At 42.6% G+C, this 21,949-nt stretch overlaps 1 protein-coding gene across 2 annotated transcripts in view; it reads left to right on the top strand.

The window, feature by feature from the left end:
• Positions 1–21,949, top strand: part of SYMPK (symplekin scaffold protein) — a 2,606,756-nt gene that overhangs the window by 1,968,595 nt on the left and 616,212 nt on the right. For both annotated transcript variants that reach the window (XM_044062505.1, XM_044062497.1), the window contains one exon: positions 17,856–17,956. In XM_044062505.1, coding sequence (XP_043918440.1) covers positions 17,856–17,956 — 101 coding nt within the window. The remainder of the gene's footprint in view (positions 1–17,855; positions 17,957–21,949) is intronic.

Raw genomic sequence — 21,949 nt, 5'->3', positions numbered from 1 at the left:
TTTTTGCATGTAGCTTGAGGTCATGACTTTGGCAACCGTCATTAGTTGCTGTGAGACCCTGTTGCAGTATGTTAACATCATTTGGGGAGTCAGTGACCGCACCCAACTTACAGTCATCCGCAAACTTGGTCAGCCACAGGCCTTTTGTCTTTGCCTGGACCTCTGAGAAGTAGATACCAAACAGTAGGGGTCCAAGGACAGATCCCCGGGGAACTGCAATAGTGACAGGTCTGCTGTCAGAGATGGAGGTGCCTATTTTGACCTTGATGTTCTTGTCGGTGAGCCAGTTGGCCACCCACCTGATGAGATAGGGATTTATGCCAGTTGTTAGCTTTCCGATGATGCCCGAGAGGGGGATTGTGTCAAAGGCCTTGATCAAGTCAAGGTAAGCTGTATGTACTGACTTTCCCCCATCCAGGACCTTGGTGACAGTCTCAAAGAAGTCCACCAGGTTCAACAGCAACATCTGCCCTTGACGAATCTGAACTGGGTGGGATCAAGTGTTTGGAGACTGCCTCTGTCCTTGTTTGTGAGATCCGTAATAATACACTCCATGGCTTTACAGAACAGACTTGTCAAGCTAATCGGGAGATCGTTTCTAGGGTCAGTAGTGCTCCACCTTTGTGGAAGGGGATGGCATTGACAGTTCTCCACTCTGCTGGAATGAAGCCTGTACTTAGGCTGTGGTTGAATAGGGTGCTTAGTGGTGAAGCCATTTCTTGCTGGAGATGGTGCAGAATACATCCTGGGATACTATCAGGTCTCCATGGAAGCTGTGTTCTTTACCTTGGATAGGGCCTTTAACACTTGATCGATAGAGATGTGAGGTGTGGAACAAGTATCAGGGATGTTAAAAGGGCCTTTGGGGAGGAGGGGGGTGAAGTTTGCACTGAATCTATCTGCTAGTAGGTTGGCTAAGTGAATAGGATTGGTGTAAGTGATACTGTTAAGTACTAGTTCGGAAGAAACATGGGCTTTTCCATGGAAGATGTTCTTCGTGTTTCACTGTTGCAGTCATAACTGTAGGGTGCTCCTGCCGGCAGGCAGCCCGAGGTCGGCCAGAATCCCAAAGTCTGGGTCCGGCGTCGGCTGTATAAGCTAGTACCCTGACGTCAGTACGCTTTGGTACATAGCCCTCAGCCGACGCCATCTTCTCCAGTCTTTCTTGCCGTGCGGTGGAAAGCAGCTCGCAAGTCGGTTGGCGATTTTCGAACAGCGTATTTGGTTGTTGTCGGTCCGAAGTTCTTACTTCTCTTCTCAAAGCTAAGTACACCGTTGCTGAATCTTTTTCTTGTTCCTCCGATGTCAGAAAAAGTTAATAATTGTATAGCGTGTGGGAAACAAATACCTCATAAAGATTTCCACTCTTACTGTCTACCTTGCTTAGGCCCTGACCACGACGTTTCTTGTTGTCGGTTCTGTGCCAGGTTCAACTCTCGTACTATCAAGCGCAGGTACGATTGGGCTTTAAATTATTTTGGCAGACGCTTCAATTATAGAATGTCGTCGGACACTACCGGAGTTCAAAAGAAGTGCAAAGACAAAGACAGGCCTCCGAGGTCCAAACAGGACTCGTTGCAGCTGGAGCCAGCGTCCGGTTCGGCTGTCGTCAGTGAGGCGCTTTTGCAGCCCCTGTCGTCCGCCACTTCTGAACCGATGGTCGATACGGACTCCCATGGGGAGCCATCAAGGCCCACTATTTTAACTGCTGCAGGACCTTCGGACGTCGCTCCTTCAGATGGGTCCGGAACCGCTGTGCAGGTACCGGCTTCTGAGGGGGTTTTCAGGCCTACTCACATCACTATTTCAAAGGCAAAGACAAAGACTCCTGTTAAGTCTAAAGTTCCAGCTCAAGCTGCTTCTGAATCCACTCCCAGGACACAAAAGCAATTATTGAGGATGGCTGAAGATTTGCTTACAATAATTAGGGGTTCTAACCCCCCTCCTGAGAAAAGGCCTCGACAGGATGTTACTCTGGATTCCTCTGACCAGGCTTCTGTATCTTCTTTTTCTTCCTCAGATCAGGACTATTCCTTTCCCCCTTATGAGGAATCGGATGCTGAGGACTCTTTACCCTCGGCCTCTCTGCCTGAGGATTTTTCTTTTGGGGAAACCTTGCTTGAGATGAGGGAACATTTTCATTGGGAAGGACAGGAGTATTCTGCTTCCAAGAAGAGGCTTAGAGAATTTCTTCTTCTTCCTCAGCATAGGCCTTTAGCTATCCCTCCTGTTTTGGACATTGTAGATGATGCTTTTTCTGAGGCTAATTTGAATCCTGATTCCATGCCTCCTGCTCCTTCTAAGCCTGATAGATTTTATAGGGTTCCTGACTCTCATTTATTTTTATTTAAAAACCCTTCTGGATCCTGAAACTATTTCTCAGGGCTCTAAGGCTGCTAAGGTTGCTACTTCTAAAAATCCTATTCCCTCTGAGAAGGATTCTCGTGCTTTAGACAGGTGGGGAAAAAAGGTATATACTGCTGCTACCCTGTCTGTAAGGGCTTTAAATTGCCAGTTTCATATGTTTAAATATCAGCAATTTCTTTTGTCTGTTTTAAAGCAAAAGCTTGCTTCCCTTCCTGCTTGTGCAGAGGATAAGGAACTTCAGGATGTTTTGCATGCTACTGAACAGGTGAACAAGCATAGCTTACATTGTGGTTTTGATGCTTTGGATGCTTCTTGCAGGGCTGCTGCCTCTGGTACTGTTATTAGGAGACATGCCTGGCTTCGTGAACAAAGTTTGCCTGAACAGGTTAAGGCTAAGTTATTAGATGCCCCTGTTCAACATGATGTTCTTTTTGGATCCAAGGCTGAGGAAGTTATTAAAAAGATGGAAGAAAAGGCAAAGTCTATGCAGACTGTAAAAGATTTCTTGCAAGTTCAGCCTCCTAGATTTTCCAGGGGCCCTCTAAAAATTGGTCCTTTCCCACGTCTGACAGGCCTCAAAGGGGAAGATATAGGCACTCCAGAGGTCGTGGTCAAGGCCAGGCCTCTTACAGATCTAGACAATGGACTGCTTCTTCACCTAGAAGGGGAGAAGACAGATCCCAATCTCAAAGAAAGCAAACTCAATGACTCTCTCGGTTGGGCTTCAGGACCCCTTCACCTGGATGCCCTCTCGGAGTAAAACTGTCTCTTTTTTACAGAAATTGGACTCATATTACCCAGGACAGATGGGTATTGGACGTGATTTTAAAAGGTTACAAATTCCACTTTCACACTTTGCCAAGGGCTCACGGTTGGCCAGATCTGCCAAAACATCAATGGTCAGAGGCCTTAACTCAAGTGGATGCTCTTCTGGCCATGAGAGCCATAGAGCCTGTTCCACTCTCGGAAATGGGAAAAGGGTTTTATTCAAGACTGTTTCTGGTTCCCAGAAAACAAAACTCATGGAGACCTATTCTGGACCTTTCTGTGTTAAACACCTTTTGGAAATTCCAAAATTCAAGATGCTTACTCTGCAGCAGCTAATTCCAATGCTCTCTCAGGACGCCTGGATGGTGACATTGGACTTAAAGGAAGCCTATTTACATATTCCCATCAGGCAAAAACGCAGGAAATTCCTCAGGTTCAAGGCAGGTTCGAGGCACTTTCAATTCTCTGTTCTGCCCTTTGGTTTATCTACTGCGCCCAGAGTCTTCACCAAGTGCCTGGCACCAGTAGTGGCTTACTGCAGACTTCAGGGGATACAGATTTACCCCTATTTGGACGACTGCCTTATTCAGGCAGACAGCAAAGATCTTCTGCTTCAACATCTGGACTTTGTTCAACGTCTTCTCCTCCTACTGGGATTCTCAGTGAACATAAAAAAGTCACATTTGATCCCTTCTCAACAAATGGTATTCTTGGGAGCCCTCTTAAATACAACCTTACAAAGGGCCTTCCTCACTCCAGAAAAACAAACTCAGCTGGCTTCTACTTTCAACACCTTGGCAACTCTATCTCAGCTCACTGCAAGGAAATTCCTGCAGGCTCTGGGCTACATGGCTTCCTGCATTCTGTTGATTCCAAACACAAGGCTTCACATGAGAAAGCTTCAATGGTATCTGAAAAGTGTATGGTCACAGCATTACCACGATCTGGATATTCTGATTCCTCTGATCCCCTGTCTTCAGAAGGAGTTCCTCTGGTGGTCCAGGGCATGCACTTTAAACGAAGGAAAACCTTTTCGTCTTCCTCAACCTACTCAAATCCTAACCACAGACGCCTCGGATTATGCTTGGGGAGCACACTTTCTAGACAATTGCCAGCAGGGAACCTGGACAAAGGACCATCTTCACTGGCACATCAATCTGAAGGAAATGTTGGCAGTTCAAAATGCCCTTCTAGCCTTCAAGAACCTTTTACAACCAGGGCCTCTGCTAATTCGCACAGACAACACCACGGTCATGTGGTACATCAACAAGCAGGGGGGTTCTCATTCATACCCCCTTTGCAGACTAGCTATGGTTTTATGGGACACAGCTCTAAATTTGAAACTACATCTCCAGGCTCAATTCATACCAGGGAAACAGAATCTCTTAGCAGACAGCCTGAGCAGAAACATTTCAGATCCTCACGAATGGATGCTAGACACCAACTTATTCAACAGGATTACTGCAGTTTGGGGATGTCCCCAGATAGATCTGTTTGCATCCCATCTCAATCATCAGCTGCCTCGCTTTTGCACCAGGTCCTTCCACAAAACAGCTTGGAGAGTGGATGCCCTGTCCTTCAGCTGGAGAAGCCTTTCAGCATATGCCTTCCCTCCTCTTCCTCTACTACCTCGGGTATTACTGAAGATAAAGCAGGACAAGCCCAAGTTCCTCATCTTGATTGCTCCAAATTGGCCTCGACAGTTTTGGTATCCAACTTTAAAACTCCTGTTCTCGGGGCCTCCTTGGATTCTCCCACTGAACCCTTCGCTTTTGTCCCAGCATCAGGGTCAGTTACTACATTCCAATCTCAAGACCCTTTGCCTGGCAGCTTGGCTCTTCAAAGGAATTTGATTTCCTCTAGTCTTCCCAAACAAGTTTTGGATGTTCTTTTGGAAGCTAGATGGCCTAGCACTAGGAAATCCTATGCCTCTAAATGGAAGAGATTTTGTATTTGGAAGCAGGACCGAGGCTCGGATCCTCAGGTTCCTGATCTCTCTTCTATTTTGCTTTACCTTTTGGAACTTTTATCTAAAGGACTTTCCTTTTTCTTCCATTAAGATTCATGCTTCTGCTATCTCTGCGCATTTCAGTTCTGATCCTCCTGTTTTTTCTCATCCTTTGGTGAAGCAATTCTTGAGAGGGGCTAAGAATTTGCGGCCTCCAAGAACCCCTCCTGTCCCTGCCTGGGATCTTAATTATGTTTTAGAAAAACTTACTTTGCCTCCTTTTGAGCCTGCTGCATCTTCAGATATTAAGTTTCTATCCTGGAAGACTGTTCTTTTGTTAGCATTAACCTCTGCCAGAAGGGTCTCAGAGTTGCAAGCTCTCATGGCTGTGGAACCATACCTTATTTTCCATCAGGACAGAGTATCCTTGAGGACCAATCCTACTTTCATGCCTAAGGTGATTTCGAAAGTGGCTTTAAATCAGACAATTCACCTTCCTACTTTCTTTCCAAATCCTCAAAATAAAGGGAAAGGATTTTGCATTCATTAGATGTGCACAGACAGTTACGATTTTACCTGGACAAGACTAAAGATTTCAGAAAGTCTAATCAATTGTTTGTTTCTTTTGCCTCCAGTTCTCTTGGAAAACCTATTTCTAAACAAACTATTTCCAAATGGATTGCTTATGGAATCAGATTTTGTTACACTCATCATGGGAAACAGTTTCCAGGCACCATTAGAAGTCATTCTACTAGAGCAGCTGCCACTTCTACAGCTTTCCTCAGAGGAGTCCCTACCAAGGATATCTTGGAAGCTGCCACTTGGAGTTCTGTGCATATTTTTCCAAGCACTACAATCTCCCTTGTTTTCTAAGTCCAGGGCAGGCTTTGCCTCTGCTGTCTTGCAGGGTATTCTTGCCTCCCTTCTTCTATCTAAAGCCTCCTCCCCTTTTACACTGCTTTGGGATTCCACCCTACAGTTATGACTGCAACAGTGAAACACGAAGAACATAGTACAGTTGTGTACACCTACCATAAATGTAGATGTTCGAGTGTCTTCACTGTTGCAGTCGGTTCCTCCCTCCTATCCTCTCTGTTTTTCTCTCTTTTCCTTTTTTGTGGTGTATTTGTGTTTCCTTGTTGGATTCATTTTTGATTTGTTGGGGACTTCTGACATCTAGGGCAAGAAAGGCTGGAGAAGATGGCGTCGGCTGAGGGCTATGTACCAAAGCGTACTGACGTCAGGGTACTAGCTTATACAGCCGACGCCGGACCCAGACTTTGGGATTCTGGCCGACCTCAGGCTGCCTGCCGGCAGGAGCACCCTACAGTTATGACTGCAACAGTGAAGACACTCGAACATCTACATTTATGGTAGGTGTACACAACTGTACTTTCCTGATGTAGCTGAAGAAGGCTTTGTGGTTTCCCTTTGTTTCGGAGGCTAGTTTCGATTCATAATTGGTCTTGGATGTTTTCACTAGTGATCTAATTGGCTTGTTGAGGCTAAGGAGGGAGTTTTCCAATTTGGAATTTGTTCCTTTTTATCCTTAGACAGTTTCTTGCCTTTGTTGTAAGCCTGTTGATAGAGGATGTCCACCAAACAGGTTTGTGTTTTTTTGAGGAGCAGGCTTTAGTTTTGTTGGGTATGGCTGAGTTCATGCAGTTGTACAAGTGCTTGTGTACTGCATTGGTGTACTGTTCAGCATAGTTGTCTGCATCCTCTGAGGGGGATGGTAGTGTGAAACTACAGATACCCACCCTTAGGAGGTTGTAGTCAACGTTTGAGAAGTTTTTTTAGCTTGATTATTGCTTGGGGTGGTTGGGTGAGATAGAAACTTTGAATGAGACAGTTCAATGATCGGATATCAGCAGGGAAGAACATACTATGGGAGTGGTGCAGCGGTTGCCCATGTTGGTGAGAACCAAGTCCAGAATGATGTCCTTCAAGGATGCATCTGCAGTCCTAACATATGGGTTGTCCTGCCTCAGGCAGCCCTTCGGTCGGCCGGATTCCAAAGTCTGGGTCTGGCCTCGGCTGATGTCGCACTTCACCCGACGTCATCGCTGCTGGGGTATAAAGGCATCAGCCGACGCCATTTTCCTCAGTCTTTCTTGCCGCGCGGTGCCCGAAGCAGAAGCTGTTCGCAAGTGCCGATCGGTCAGATCCAGAGATTTCTACTACCGAAGACTTCTAAAAAGCTAAGTACCCCGTTGGGGACTCTTTCTTGCCTCAGCCGATGTCAGACAAAGCCTTCCTTGTTTAGGCCCAGACCACGACGTATCAGCTTGTCTAGCCTGTGCTTCCTTCAACCGACGGACGCTTAGACGTCAGTCGGAGTTTGCAGAGGAGTTTTTTTGGTCCCGCTTTTGCATACAAAATGCCGTCGGAGACTCCGACTACACAATTAGCTAAAAAGCGTAAGGAAAAGGACCGACACTCGCGGTCCGCGGTTTCGGCTGAAACCACGGTTAGGCCAACTGCGAGTGTCTCGGTTTCGGCTGAAACCGAGTCCTCGGTTCTTCCTTCGGCCGAAAGCATGCCTCCGATAGCCGAGGCCTCACAGAGCATGGCTGAATCTGCGACTGAAATTACCCCTACTGAAGCAGGCACCCAGGATTTATCAGATACTGTTCCTGTAGACATATCTACCCCTGCACGTGGGGCTGCTAGACCCCCTGCATCTATGTCTATCAAGGCTTTTTCCAGGGCTAAAGCAGCTAAATCTTCTAAGGCCTTACCTGCTAAAACTCCCTCACACAGGCCTACCTCTAGTTCCCAAATGCTCAGCTTGGCGGAAGATCTCATTTCTTTGATCAGGGGATCCCAACCTCACCCAGACAGGGCCTCTCAACCCCCTCCTGATAAGAGGCCTAGAACTGAACCCCCCGAACCTGTTTCTACAGACTATTTCTCGGATGACTCAGATATTACAGACCCTCAGGAAGGCCCACATTCTCCTTATGAGGATTCTGATGCAGAAGACTCCATTCCTTCTGCTTCTCCTCCTGAAGAATTTTCTTTTGGGGAAACCTTACATGCTATGAGGGAACACTTTCAATGGCAGGGCCAGGATTTTTCAGATTCAAGGAAAAGGCTAAGGACTTTTTTACACCTACCACAGCATAGGCCTTTAGCCATTCCTCCAGTACTAACAGTTGTTGATGATGCATATAATGATGCCTGTACTGCCCCTGATTCTCTTCCTCCGGCCCCTGCCAAGCTTGACAGATATTACAGGGTCCCGGACACACACTACCATTTGTATAAGGCTCCTGTTGCAGCTCCTGAAACCATTTCACAGGGCCCCAAAGCTGTGGCAGCTGCCTCTGCCAAAAACCCTCTCCCCTCTGAAAGGGAATCTAGAGCATTAGAGAGATGGGGTAAAAAGGTTTATACTTCTGCTACTCTTTTGGCCAGGGCCTTAAACTGTCAATTTCACATGATTCAGTACCAGGGATTTTTGTTAGACCAGCTAAATAAAAAACTGTCCTCTCCTGAACCTATAGACCGCAAGTCCCTTCAGGATTTGGTACATAACTCTCAGCAGGTCAGTAACCATTTCTTAAAATGTGGCTATGATGCACTGGTGGCTTCCTTTAGATCAGCTATGACTGGAACAGTGATTAGAAGGCATGCCTGGTTAAAAGAACAATCCTTACCAGACCATGTTAAGTCAAAACTCCTAGATGCTCCTGTGGAGAAACAAAGTTTGTTTGGCTCCCCTGCACAGCAGGTTCTAAAGAAGGTGGAAGAAGAAGCAAAATCTGTCCAAACAGTCAAGGATTTCTTACAGGTCCAACCTCCGAGGTTTAGCAGAAATTGGCCTTCGAAGAATTGGTCCTTTCCAGACTCCTCCAGAGCACAGAGAGGCAGAAATAGACGCCCAAGAGGCAGAGGTCAAGCCAAGGGTGCCTACAGGGGACGTCAGTGGCAGCCTAACAACCAGAGAAGTACTTCCACAGAGTCAGCTACAACCACTTCCACAGGACAGACACAATGACTTGGCTCTGATTCCGCCTACCAGGGAACAACTGGAAGCACCCTTGGGCGGAAAACTAGCCTTATTTTCCGTAAACTGGCATTACATTACAGGAGACAAATGGACTTTACAAACAATAGACAAAGGCTACAGGTTTCACTTCCACACTCTACCCAAAAAGAGAGGAATGCCAAACCTACCACCAAGCCAAAAAACAAACACTCTAAGACAAATCAACAACCTACTGAGGATGAAAGCTATAGAAAAGGTACCGCCTATGGAATAAAGCCAAGGATTTTACTCCAGGCTCTTCCTTGTACCAAGAAAAGAAAATCAATGGAGACCTATTCTCGACCTGTCCGCTCTGAACACATACCTCATTGTCCCAAAATTCAAAATGCTGACCCTACAGCAACTTCTTCCCATGCTGGGCAAGGAGTCTTGGCTGGTGACTCTAGATCTCAAGGAGGCATACCTGCACGTCCCTATATGACCAGATTGCAGAAGACACCTCAGATTTCTTGCAGGATCAGAGCATTATCAATTCTCAGCATTGCCCTTTGGCTTATCTACTGCACCCAGAGTATTCACGAAATGCCTGGCATCAGTAATTGCTCATTGCAGGCTTCAGGGAATTCAAATTTACCCATACCTGGACGACTGCCTAATACAAGTGGCCAACAAGACAAAATTAACAGATCATCTTGAAAAGGTCATACAACTGCTGCAAGCCTTGGGATACACAGTCAACATGCAAAAGTCAAGACTAGTACCATCCCAAAGGATAACATTCTTGGGTGCAGAACTGGATACATCAACTCAGATGGCCTTTCTCACAGAAGAAAAACAAAAGCAACTACCAGTCTATTTCATGATATTAGCAACACAGACTCAGCTTACTGCAAGGAAAGTCCTGCAAGCCCTGGGTTACATGGCATCCTGCATAATATTGATTCCGCATGCCAGACTGCATATGAGAAAGTTGCAATGGTACCTAAGGAATGTATGGTCTCAACACAAGCACAACCTAGAAGCCCAGATTCCAATAATTCCATGCCTGAAGCAAGAATTCCTGTGGTGGGCTCAGGCCTGTCAGTTGAACAGAGGATTGCCTTTCCACAAACCTCATCCAAGCCAGACCATCACCACGGACGCCTCAGACCTAGGCTGGGGGGCACACATGGTGGACAAGTGTATACAAGGCCTATGGACCCAAGACCAGCTGAATCTACACATAAATCAAAAGGAGATGCTGGCAGTGAAACATGCAATCCAGGCATTCAGACCATTTCTTCAACAAGGTCACCTGCTAATAAGGATGGACAATACCACAGTCATGTGGTACATCAACAAACAGGGAGGTACACACTCATATCCTCTATGCCGGATGGCAATGGACCTGTGGAATGTGGCCCTGAATCTCAACATTCAACTCCAGGCCAGATTTGTACCAGGAAAAGAAAATTCACTAGCAGACACCTTAAGCAGAACTACCACGGATGCTCACGAATGGATGCTGCATCCAGATATCTTCAAAACCATAACAAAGAAATGGGGACTACCAGAGATAGACCTGTTCGCCTCCCCACACAACCACCAGTTGAAGAAATTCTGCACAAGAGCATACCACCCACTTGCTTGGAGGGTGGACTCCCTTTCCTTCAGCTGGAAAAACCTGACAGCATATGCATTCCCACCTCTTCCTTTGATGCACAAAGTCCTACTGAAGATCAAAGAGGATCAGCCAAGGATAATCCTGATAGTTCCAGACTGGCCGAGGCAACATTGGTACCCGCTACTGAGAAGCATGTTTCGGACACACGCATGGCCTCTACCTCTATGTCCTTTGCTTCTAACACAGAACAACTACAAGATCCTACATCCAAACTTGAAAACACTACAGCTAGCTGCTTGGAATATTGCATAAAACAAAATAACCCAAATTTATCTCAGAGGGTTAATGACATTATCCTGGAGGCTCGCAGACCCTCCACAAGGAAGACTTATTCAGCCAAATGGAAAAGATACCTCATTTGGAGTGCAGCAAAAGGGGAAAATGTTTCATCGGCAAACATAGCAAACATCCTGGAATACTTAGCAGAACTGTTCCACAATGGCTTGTCCTACTCCTCCATTAAGATTCATGCATCAGCAATTTCAGCAGAATACAACATGGATCCTCCTGTTTTCTCTCATCCTCTACTCAGGCAGTTTCTGAGAGGAATCAAAAATGTAAAGCCTCCAAGGAAACCACCTTTGCCTACATGGGATCTCAATTTTGTGCTGGAAAAGTTAACACTTCCCCCTTTTGAACCAGCAGCAACAGCAGACTTACAGTTCTTATCTTGGAAAACTGCTTTCCTGCTTGCAATCACTTCAGCACGAAGGGTATCTGAGTTACAGGCATTAATGGCAGTACAGCCCTTCCTTATCTTCCATCAGGATAGAGTGTCTCTGAGAACTAACCCTACTTTTATGCCAAAAGTGGTATCCAGAGTATCATTGAACCAAGCGATTCATTTACCTACATTCTTCCCCAACCCACAGAACAGGGGGGAAAGACTACTACATACCTTGGATGTGCACAGACAATTACGCTACTATCTGGACAGAACTAAGACCAACAGAAAAACTGACCAGCTTCTGGTAGCATATGCAACAGGAATGCAAGGAAAAGCAATTTCAAAACAGACAATCTCAAAATGGATAGGAAATTGCATTAGATTTTGCTACTCTTTTCATGGAAAGACAACTCCAGAAAATATCAGACCTCACTCCACAAGAGCTACAGCCACCAGTACAGCTTTCCTACGAGTGGCTACCAAAGACATTTTAGAAGCTGCTACTTGGAGCTCCGTGCATACATTTGCCAAGCATTATAATCTTCCTTTATATTCCAGATCCCGAGCAGGTTTTGCAACTGCTGTTTTGCAAGGGATCTTAACTACACCATCTTTATCTTAGTACCTCCTCCCCCAGTTTGGCTATGGTATTCTACCCATATGTTAGGACTGCAGATGCATCCTTGAAGGACATAGTACAGTTTTGTACCTACCATAAATGTAGATGTCCGATAGGTATGCATCTGCAGTCAGGATTACCCACCCTCCTTCCCCTCTGTGGTATTCCTAGGGTACTTACCCCTCTTTTAGCTAGCTGGGGGAATCTATTATGGTGTATTTGTTTGTATATATGTATATATATATATATATATATATATCTAGATTTTTTGCTATCTCCTTTTTGGAATTATTTGCATTTATCCAAATTTAGCCTTCCTAGAGGGCACCTGGCATCTGGGGCAAGAAACACTGAGGAAAATGGCGTCGGCCGATGCCTTTATACCCCAGCAGCGATGACGTCGGGTGAAGTGCGACATCAGCCGAGGCCAGACCCAGACTTTGGAATCCGGCCGACCGAAGGGATGCCTGAGGCAGGACAACCCATATGTTAGGACTGCAGATGCATACCTATCGGACATCTACATTTATGGTAGGTACAAAACTGTACTTTATCTCCCCTTGTGGGAATGAGACGAGCTGGTCTAGTGTGTTAAAACTGATCAAGTCAAGGAATCGTTGAGTGAGTGCATTAGTGCAAGAATAGTTCACCCAGTCTGTGGTGGGTAGTTGAAATCATCAAGGATCAGGTTGTTAGCGATTACCTTGATGGAGTCAAGTAGATCCAGGTAAGAGGAGTGGGTGTCCTGAGTCATGGAGGGGGGTCTATAGGTGGCTGTAACTTGGATGAGTGTCTTGCCAATTGTCAGTTTAGCAGAACAAAGACAAATCCTCACTGATGGATGCTGAACAGGGACATAGTTTGGGATTTGTTTCACAAGAGGTGAGTCTCAGAAATAGACCTTTTTGTGTCTTCAAAAAACAGCCAAGAAAATTTTGCACCATGGTACCAACAACAGGACCTTGGGAAAAGATGCCTTCTTAATATGTTGCGCAGGTGTGTTTCTTCACACATTTCCTTCCATCCATCTTCTCCTCAGTGTAATAAAGTGAGTAAAGGTGGGTGAGCCAGAAATGCTACTCCTAGAACCCTTTTGGCAAAGACAGCACTGGTTCTCCCCCTTAATGAGCATGGCAAAGATAAAGCTTGTTCCCTTGCTTCAGTGTGTGGACCTGTTGACCCATAAGCAAAAGTTTCTTCCTACATCCAACCTGAATAGCACCCTTCTCCTTCAAGGACATATTTTTCTCAGGACATGCTAGTTATTTTAAGGTAGGCTAGGAAGGCTAATACAAGGAAGCTGCACCTATCAAGGGTGATGTTCCTGCAAGCTACCACATCCATAGCAATACCCTAAGCACACAGTCAGTGGTGAGACATCTGGGCACACAGGTTGACAGTAACCTTAACTTTGATCACTGTGTTTCCACAGTGGTAAGAAGGCCATTTTATATTCATCTCATAAGTAAGGGCATCGCCTCCAGGAAAAAAAAAGGTATTTTAACCCCCATGTACTCTTCCCTCATCAGGCCAATAATAGAGTAGAATTCTCCCTTTGGTATTTTCCTTTCCAAATACCTGCAGCAATTGGAGAGAGACCACAAAGGTTCCTTACAAACAAAATTCAGTGTCTTCAAGATCTGACTTATGCGGACCAACTGAGGTCATTGTCACTTTTACTCTGTTGTACAGACTGCTCAGAGGTGACCTGTGCCTTGCATATAGAGAGATCTCTGACCCAGCTTTAATGGAAATGCTGCACATTCGCAAGTCAAATGGCACATGGGTCACTCACTCAAAGGACCTTATGCTGGTGTGTGACATCAACAGAACTTGCTGGATTGAGAGATCTGTCTCACAGAGGTTGCTACACCATTGGAACAAGCTTCTTATTCATGTTCAACAAAGCTCCACGTTGGCCCTATTTAAATGCAGTTTGGATGATTGGATGGGTAGCTGGAAATTCACCTATGTCCCTCTTGGACAGGGGAAATAGGTGCTGATTTTAGTGTCTGCTTGAACCAGACACCCTTGGGAACATGGGCTGAACTTGGCTAGGCTTGTAAGGGCATGAGGCCGTTAACCTAGTAACCTCCTTTGATCCTGTGAAAGGTATTCCTTTTGATGCCAAATAGAAAACTTGGGCCCTAGCCAGCTGTTATATTTCTTGGTCCTCAAAGCCATGCCAAACCTTTAGAAATCAGAGTGGTCACTTTGTGGAACTACCTTTGAAATGCATGAACCAGAACGACTTCTAAATCTAATTCCCAAAAACTAATTAAATTGCAGAAACCCACACATCCAGCTGGAAGTCACCTAATGTCCTTCTCTCTTGCACGCCGCTGGAATTCTCTACCATCTCCTATCTGCATCACCAGCACTCTCTCCTCATTTAAAACCTTGCTGCACTCGCACCTAACTTCACAATGGAAGTGCTCCTGTTCCCATTCTACCTAATCCTTCTAATACCACTTCCTACTGTCCTAGAACTAAGTATGCCATCACTGCTTCTTATAGTTCCACAGTTCTGTTGAAGTATTTGACTAACTACTTTACAGTTAACCTATGCTGCTACTTTTGTTAAAAAAAAAAGATGTATTCTATCATTGTTAACATTTTTTATCATATTTACTTTGTATTCCTATGAGATAATCTGTAATTTATATGTGCAATGTGCACTATGCATTTGTATTTTTCTGGAGATTTTCTCCCCAGGACCCCATTGAAAACAGGCTCCTTGTGGCCCAATGGACTATCCTGGCAAACAAACTGCAAATAAAATAAATAAATTTGTTTGCTGTCAATGCCTGCTTACTGTGGGATCCTGTCCCTGTACACCCTGTTATCAGTAAAGCAGTCCTTCAGATGTTTTACATCTGAGATTCCTTCCAAGGAAAATAATCTCTTCTCCGTAGGGGTTCAACTGTGCACTAGAAAAATTAACTTTACCACCTTTGAGCCAACATCTGTGGCAGCTCCCCTCCTAACCCTACCAAATATCTGACATGGGAGACTGTTTTCTTAATGTTTTTTTTTTTTTTAATGGTCATTGCATCTATCAGAGAATGTAAGATTTGCATGCTCTTATGTGCAACCACTCTTTCTCATCTACACAAGAACAGGGTATCTTTCCACACCACTACTTTTATGCCCATTGTGGTGACAGAAATCTTTCTCATATTGTTAACCTCTGTATGTTGTGTCCTATCCCATAGACCAAGGGAGCAATGATGTGCATAGGCAGGTGAGATTGTATCTTGAAATCACTAAAGGACTAAGGAAATCGAGCCAGTTATTCCTTACTTTTTCAGAGATCAGAAGGGCTGGCTCACTGTGTCTTCTCTTGTTCTTTCCATGGCAAGACTGTCAGATCAGGTGAGACCCCTACTCCACAAGGGCAACTCCTGCCAGTATGTCATTCCTTAAAGGAGTTAGCATCCATGCCTTTTTAGAAACAGTTTTCTGGTCATCTGTCCATCCCTTCTCCAATCATTATAACTTCGCGATTAGCCAGTTAGGGCAGGGCCTACCACAACCAGTTTTGGTATAAAAGCTGTTGCAAGTAATTCTTTTAAAGAGCCAGCCCACCCCCACATGGAGTAGTCCCAAGAATTAGCACTATTGCAGCAGTAAACTATATAGTGTGCATGCTACAGTTGTGTAAGTACCTGCTATAATTGTAGATATTTAAGACTGTACACTCTTGTTATATTTCCCTCCCTCCACCTGTAACATGCTGGGGTTTGAGTGGGTAGTCAGTAAATTATTTCTTCAAGACTGCCTTGCTCAGGAAAGTTTTGCGGTACTTCAGGGTGGGCTGTCACAGTGGGAGCGTGTGCCACCTAGGTGACAAATGCTCTCTCATCTTACTAGATTCCTGCAACTGACAGGGTTAGGAAAGATAAAGTGGGTTGACTTTCCTCTTATAACACAGGCATGCTGATAATGGGGTCCACACGACCAGGAGGATGAAATGAGAAAAGCTGTAGAAGTTGGGCTGGATGTCAGGCAACTCAAACCTTCTGCGGTAAAAGCCACAAGACTACTGTAGCAGTGAGCATAATCATCCATCTACAGTTATGGTAAGGTTCTTGCGCACCTTTGCTACTCTTTTCATATGTATGCAACAGTAATCAATATGATGGAACATTTTAGAAAGTTACATAAAGGAAATTGATGCTAAAACTTTTTTTTTCAGCAAAAATAAATTCTGACTGCAGTTTATTTGAGAAAGCCCTGAAAGTCCAAAAATGAAATTTGATCAGCTAATATGGAACAGAGTAACATTGGGACTGCTGGAAAAGATTTACAGATGCCTTTATAGCTTGTTGTTAATTTGACAGGCCAAATTAAAATCAGGTTAAAAAAGGTCATATGGTTCCTGACAGCTGGGGCTGATGAAAATGTGTAGCAGAAAGGAATCTGTTTTGAGCAGGTATTTAATAGATATCTTTAGGTTCATAGGTGTGTACCAGACTAATGATCACTGGGGACTTTGTATGCCAAGCCATGCATCCCCTATCTCTAAACAGTTCTATAGCTCTGCAGTTTGGTTGAATTTCTTATATGAAGTTTTTGGACAGGAATCTTGGGTTGTAGTACAGATTTACTTTGGTTATTATATTTTCTGAGTGGCATATCTTATCAGTGGTTTTCATTGTTTTTCATGCTGTACTTCAAGATGTCTTCATTTTTTTAATTAGGTATTTGGATCAGCAGTAAAGTTCATTTAAATTAGATCAATTGAGTTAAACATTGTTGAATAAAGTGCTTATATGCTTAGAGTGCATGCAGAATTAATTTAAATTACATCAGTATGCTGATTAGCATTAGAATGCAAGTTGTCTTAGGAAGATGTTAAGGGAGCAGGTCAGCCTTCGTAATGAGCCAAGGTGCAAATTAGCCCTGTAATTATTAAGCATTTTTGGGAGGCATTGAAAAGCTTGCCTTGTCAAATGCAGTAAGGTAGGCAGTGATCACTTATTGGGGTGCTCTGAGTTGCTAATTGGAACCCAGTCCAGTTGTAATGTAAGATTGTGGTGATTTTTGTGTTAAGAGAATTGTATTTGGCATAAATAGGCATTCCTCTCTGACCTTTTTAGCAGACATGCTGAACTCAACAGCAGCCACATATTACGGACTACTAAGGATAGCAGGTAGTAGTTGATGAGGTGTTTGGGGAGTATCTAAATGGATTATGTTTTGAGGCAGTTTGGAGAAAGCTCAGATTTCATAAACAAGTATGCAGCAGTGTTGTGGTAATGTTTTGACAAGTCATTTTCATATAGTGAGTAGGAATTAGCAGCTTTTGACAGTTTTCTGACTGTGGTTTTATATAGTTTCAGAAGATATGTCTGTGCCTTGAGCCTGTATTTGTATTATCCATTTGCATGCATCTCTAGTGAAGTGGTGTGTCAGAACAGTGTGTGCAGAGAAACATCATCCAACTGAGAGCCATTTTAAATGACTTTCAGATGTATGTTATACTTTTATCATGTAGCACTCTGTACAGTTGAAGGTACTGAGTAACATGGTAACAAATTCCTTTCAAGCACTTCCATGCTGTGATATCTTGTCACTGTTTGTTACAAAAGTGTGTTTACAGTACTTTGAAGTATAACCTTAGTATAATATTGTTATTGCATGTCTGTTTTTTGAAGAACAGTAAATATTTACAATTTTCTCACCTTTTATTCCTAAATCCATCTTCCTAGTGAGCAGTAAACAGGAATTGCATATAGTTCAGTCATCAGCACTATGAATGTAGCTGCTGTTGTGAACACTGTGTAGTCTGCTTAGAATAATGCTTGCATTTTAATTCCTTATTAGTGCCTCCATCACCAGAGCTGGTGAAACGAGTTAGAGACCTGTACCAGAAGCGGCTCCCAGATGTGAGGTTCCTTATCCCAGTGCTCAATGGTCTTGAAAAGGTAAATACTGGCATTTATTAACATAAGGATTTGGTTATATGATACTTAATACTGCATCAAGAACTTGGCATTCATCCTTTCTGCAACTACATTCTGTTTGATGTTACTGTGGTATTTTTGGTTGTGGACAGGAAGGTGATAGTGATGGCGCTATAGCTACATTTAGTTCAGGTATAAATGGAGGGGGACATACAATAGTATTCCATTTCAGTACCAGGTAGACCGGGATAGCGCAAGGTTTGGAACTCGGCAGGATTTGGAGAATGCCTAATTCACAGTATTCCCAAAACAGTGGTCATTTTGTATTATTTTGATAATGTGGAATCGGAATTGCTTTATTACATATCATCATCATCATGATTAAAACCAGCCCCTTTGTTCCCCATTTTTCGATATGGAGTACATCATTACATATATATGGAGAGAGAGAAAAAAATGGACTGATCACTTTTATATGCATGTCTGTGTATAGGGCTACTATCGATTATTCTAAGGTAGTTTTGACAAATGTGAAAAGATTGAAGTATGTTCATCAAAATTGATTTTTAACTGGATTTTGCCATGACTTCAGAGTTGCTATATACAAGTCATTTTTTTCTAATGTTTTACAATTTGCTGAAATTGCCTTTGAGTTCGCTTGAATCCATATGAATATATGATTGTACATTTATATATTAATGTGTGTGTGTGTGTGTAATATATATATATATATATATATATATATATATATATATATATGTATATATATATATATATATATATATATATATATATATATATATATATATATATATATATAGTTTTTTTTTTCTTTCATTCATTCATTCATTTACTGGTTGTCTTTTGTTACCCATGTCCATAACCAGGAGCATCCAGCTTTTCAATTTTTTGCATTATCTTTTATTTGCTGTTATTCTTAACTGCTATGGCAGAATCATTTTAATCTATACCCCTAAGTACATCATCTTGTCATGTCCCCATAAATATGGGTATTGCATTTACTAATTCATGTGGCTTTTTTTAAATACTCATTTATTTTCAGAAAAGACTTGAAACTGTCTCAAAATGTTCTACACTACCAAAATGTAATTTTTTGGATTATATCTATCTTGACAACACCTTTGCAATTCTGTTAGTGTAGAGCACTTTTATAGTCGTGATTTAAAATTGAAATGGATCTGTATGAATCTGTCTCTGAAGGGTTTTTACTCTCTTTTGGTAATACAAGCTGTACAGCTTTTTTCCATGATGGTAGTACTTCCTCCCCTTTTAAAATATTGTTAAACAAACCTTCTATATATTTAGCACTTTCTTCCCTCTAAACATCCATGGAAATTCTGTCTGTTCATGGAGAATTCCTTGAACATCTACATTTTATCTCATCATCTTCTATTTTAGCTATTTGAGCTTTGTCTTTCTTTAGCATTGTCATAATTAAGTTTTCCTTAAATATTTATATTTATGCCTGTTCTTGGTCTCCCCGTTTCTCTATCTTACTCAGTCAATATTAAAATGCCCTTTTTGTATACTTCCAGTTTATACCCGTACTGCCATATAGCATCAAGAACTTTTGGGGGTCTAGACTCTTCAACTAAGTCACTTGCCAGAAAATAATAGGCAGTATTAGAAAGGGCAATACATTGTTAACAAAATGACACTACAGTTGCTTGTCTAGGATGTCCAGCAGTGGAGAAATTAATTTTTTTTGCCGCTTATTTATATTTTCATAACTGAGAGACTTGCATGTTCAGGTGTATGGTGTAAAACACCAAGGTGGGGAAAGGACAGATCACTGTCAGTGCTGGTTTGTAGGTTCATAGGTTGGTACTAGGCTGTCAGCCCTAGGGCCTATGCAAGCCTAGCCATAACAATTCCCTGGATATTTCTTCCCACAATATTTACTTCTCTGGACCCTGTCTAGCAGGGCGACTGACATGATCCCCGGGGTGAATTTCCTCTCTCTCATCCAATCATCAAGCTTCCTTTTGAAGAGGGCCAATGAGGCGCTCTGCTTGACATGTATGGGCAGTCTATTCCACAGTATTGGGAGTCTCTGGGTCAGGAACCTATCCCCTCCAGCATGTTTTGTTCATTGTGATGACAAGGTTTAGATCCCTGGAGCGTGTGGCTCTGATGGATTGGGATTTCTTTAAGTGGAGCATGTCCAACAGCTCAGGGTTTGACATGGCTTTGTATGTTAAGCAGAGATCGCCTCTGAGTGGACGATATGCCACAGAGTATAGCTGGAGTTTTTTTAGTTGGTCTGCATATGGCATCTGCTTTAGGCCTGTGATTCTTTTAGTGAGGTATTTCTCTGGCCTTTCCAGCTGTTGCAGATGTCTTGTGAGGTGCATACCAAACAGGACATTATACTCTATAATGGGTCTAATGAGAGATGAGTACAGTGGGACAATGACCTCCTTTTTTCTGGATGAAAAGCCCTTAGTGATGAGGTGTGCCACATAGAAGGATTTCCTGACTGTTGTGGCAATGTGGTTATCGAAAGTGAGACCACTGTCCACCTGTGTCCCTAAGTCTCTCATCACACTTTCGATGTTTAGTGTCCTGCCACCTATGTGGTAATTCATGGGTACATGTTTTTTTCCAAAGGGGATAACTGTACATTTCTTGGCATTAAGCTTGAGCTCATGGCTCTGGCACCAGGTATATGTTTCTTTAAGGCCCTTTTGTAGAATATCCTGTATGAATATCATGTATATCATACTACAATGGAAATATTGCTGTTTGCAAGTAATTATGAAAATAAGCAATATTTCCATATGAACATATTGACTGCTGCATGACATTAAGTGAAACCTTAGATGTTGTTAAAGAAAACTGTCTTTGATATTTGCCCTGTAAGTTGCACATCTTGAGAGAGAGATCTAGTATTATTTGTTTTGCCATTTGTACAATTAAGCATATGTTTTCATATTTCTATAAATATCTCAATAAGCATGCACTTACAGAGGAATTTCTTGTCGTGAAAGCTTATGTCTAGTTTAAAAAGAATTCTAGCAATATATGTTTAGGTTGTACAGTTTTAAAAAGTTTGTGAAAGTTTACAAAAAGTTTAATTTGGAGTTTGTGACCATTGCAATATTTTACAGTATTTATAGAAAAAAGTATGAATGCACAGACTACTGTCAGTGTAAAGAATACAGCCTACTGATCACATTGCTGTTTGTACAGTTTTAATGGCGTTTATTGTTCACAAAATATTTACATGTTTTTTTCTTATGCTTTTTATGTTTCAGAAAATGCTCTGGAATGCAAGATGTGTGAAGACTGCTAGAGGTGTGACATTGCACACCACATAGATGTTAATGAATTGATGCAAAGTTTCACAACATTTTTCAAAATGTCTCTAATACCTTTATAGGGTCTCTGGTTATTTTTCTTATCATACTCTTCCTACGTTTGTTGACAACCCTTTCTACTTTCTATCTAAATTGTTTTGCTAAACGTTTTTGTGCTCTAGAGTTCTTTTTTAAACATCTTTATTTAATCACAATTTACAAAATGGCATAGGTGCACATACATTAATAGAAAAGAAAACAAGCCATACATAAATTCCTTAGTTCCTGCCTTACCTTACGCCTTCTGAACAGTGTTTTGCATGCATTGTTACCAGAAATTCCATTTACTTGCATGTAATTTGCTCATTCCTTTTTCTAAACATCCTACCTCCAGATCTTTTATCTCCTTTACAATATTCAGAACTTCAATTACAGCTCGTTAATGTTTCAATTTCCATTTTCAAGGAATTGCTTTTTTTTGGAAGCCAGTAGCAAAAAACTTAGACCTTAGTAAGTCTAGTCCCAGCTCAAAACAATAATTTCCTTAGTAGTAACCAATTGTTCCCCAAAAGTTTTGACCACGTATTAAGTAGATAATTTTTAAAATCTGCCAAGTCATTAACCACCCCCCCCCCAAAAAAAAAAAACGCGTTCCAAATTACTTTTCTCTTTCCCATCAAACCTGTAGCATTTG

The sequence above is a fragment of the Protopterus annectens genome, chromosome 1.part0, assembly GCF_019279795.1.
Source record: "Protopterus annectens isolate FY-2018-M chromosome 1.part0, PAN1.0, whole genome shotgun sequence".
In the NCBI taxonomy this organism is placed as follows: Eukaryota; Metazoa; Chordata; order Ceratodontiformes; family Protopteridae; genus Protopterus; species Protopterus annectens.
This window is presented reverse-complemented; position numbering and strand designations above follow the sequence as displayed.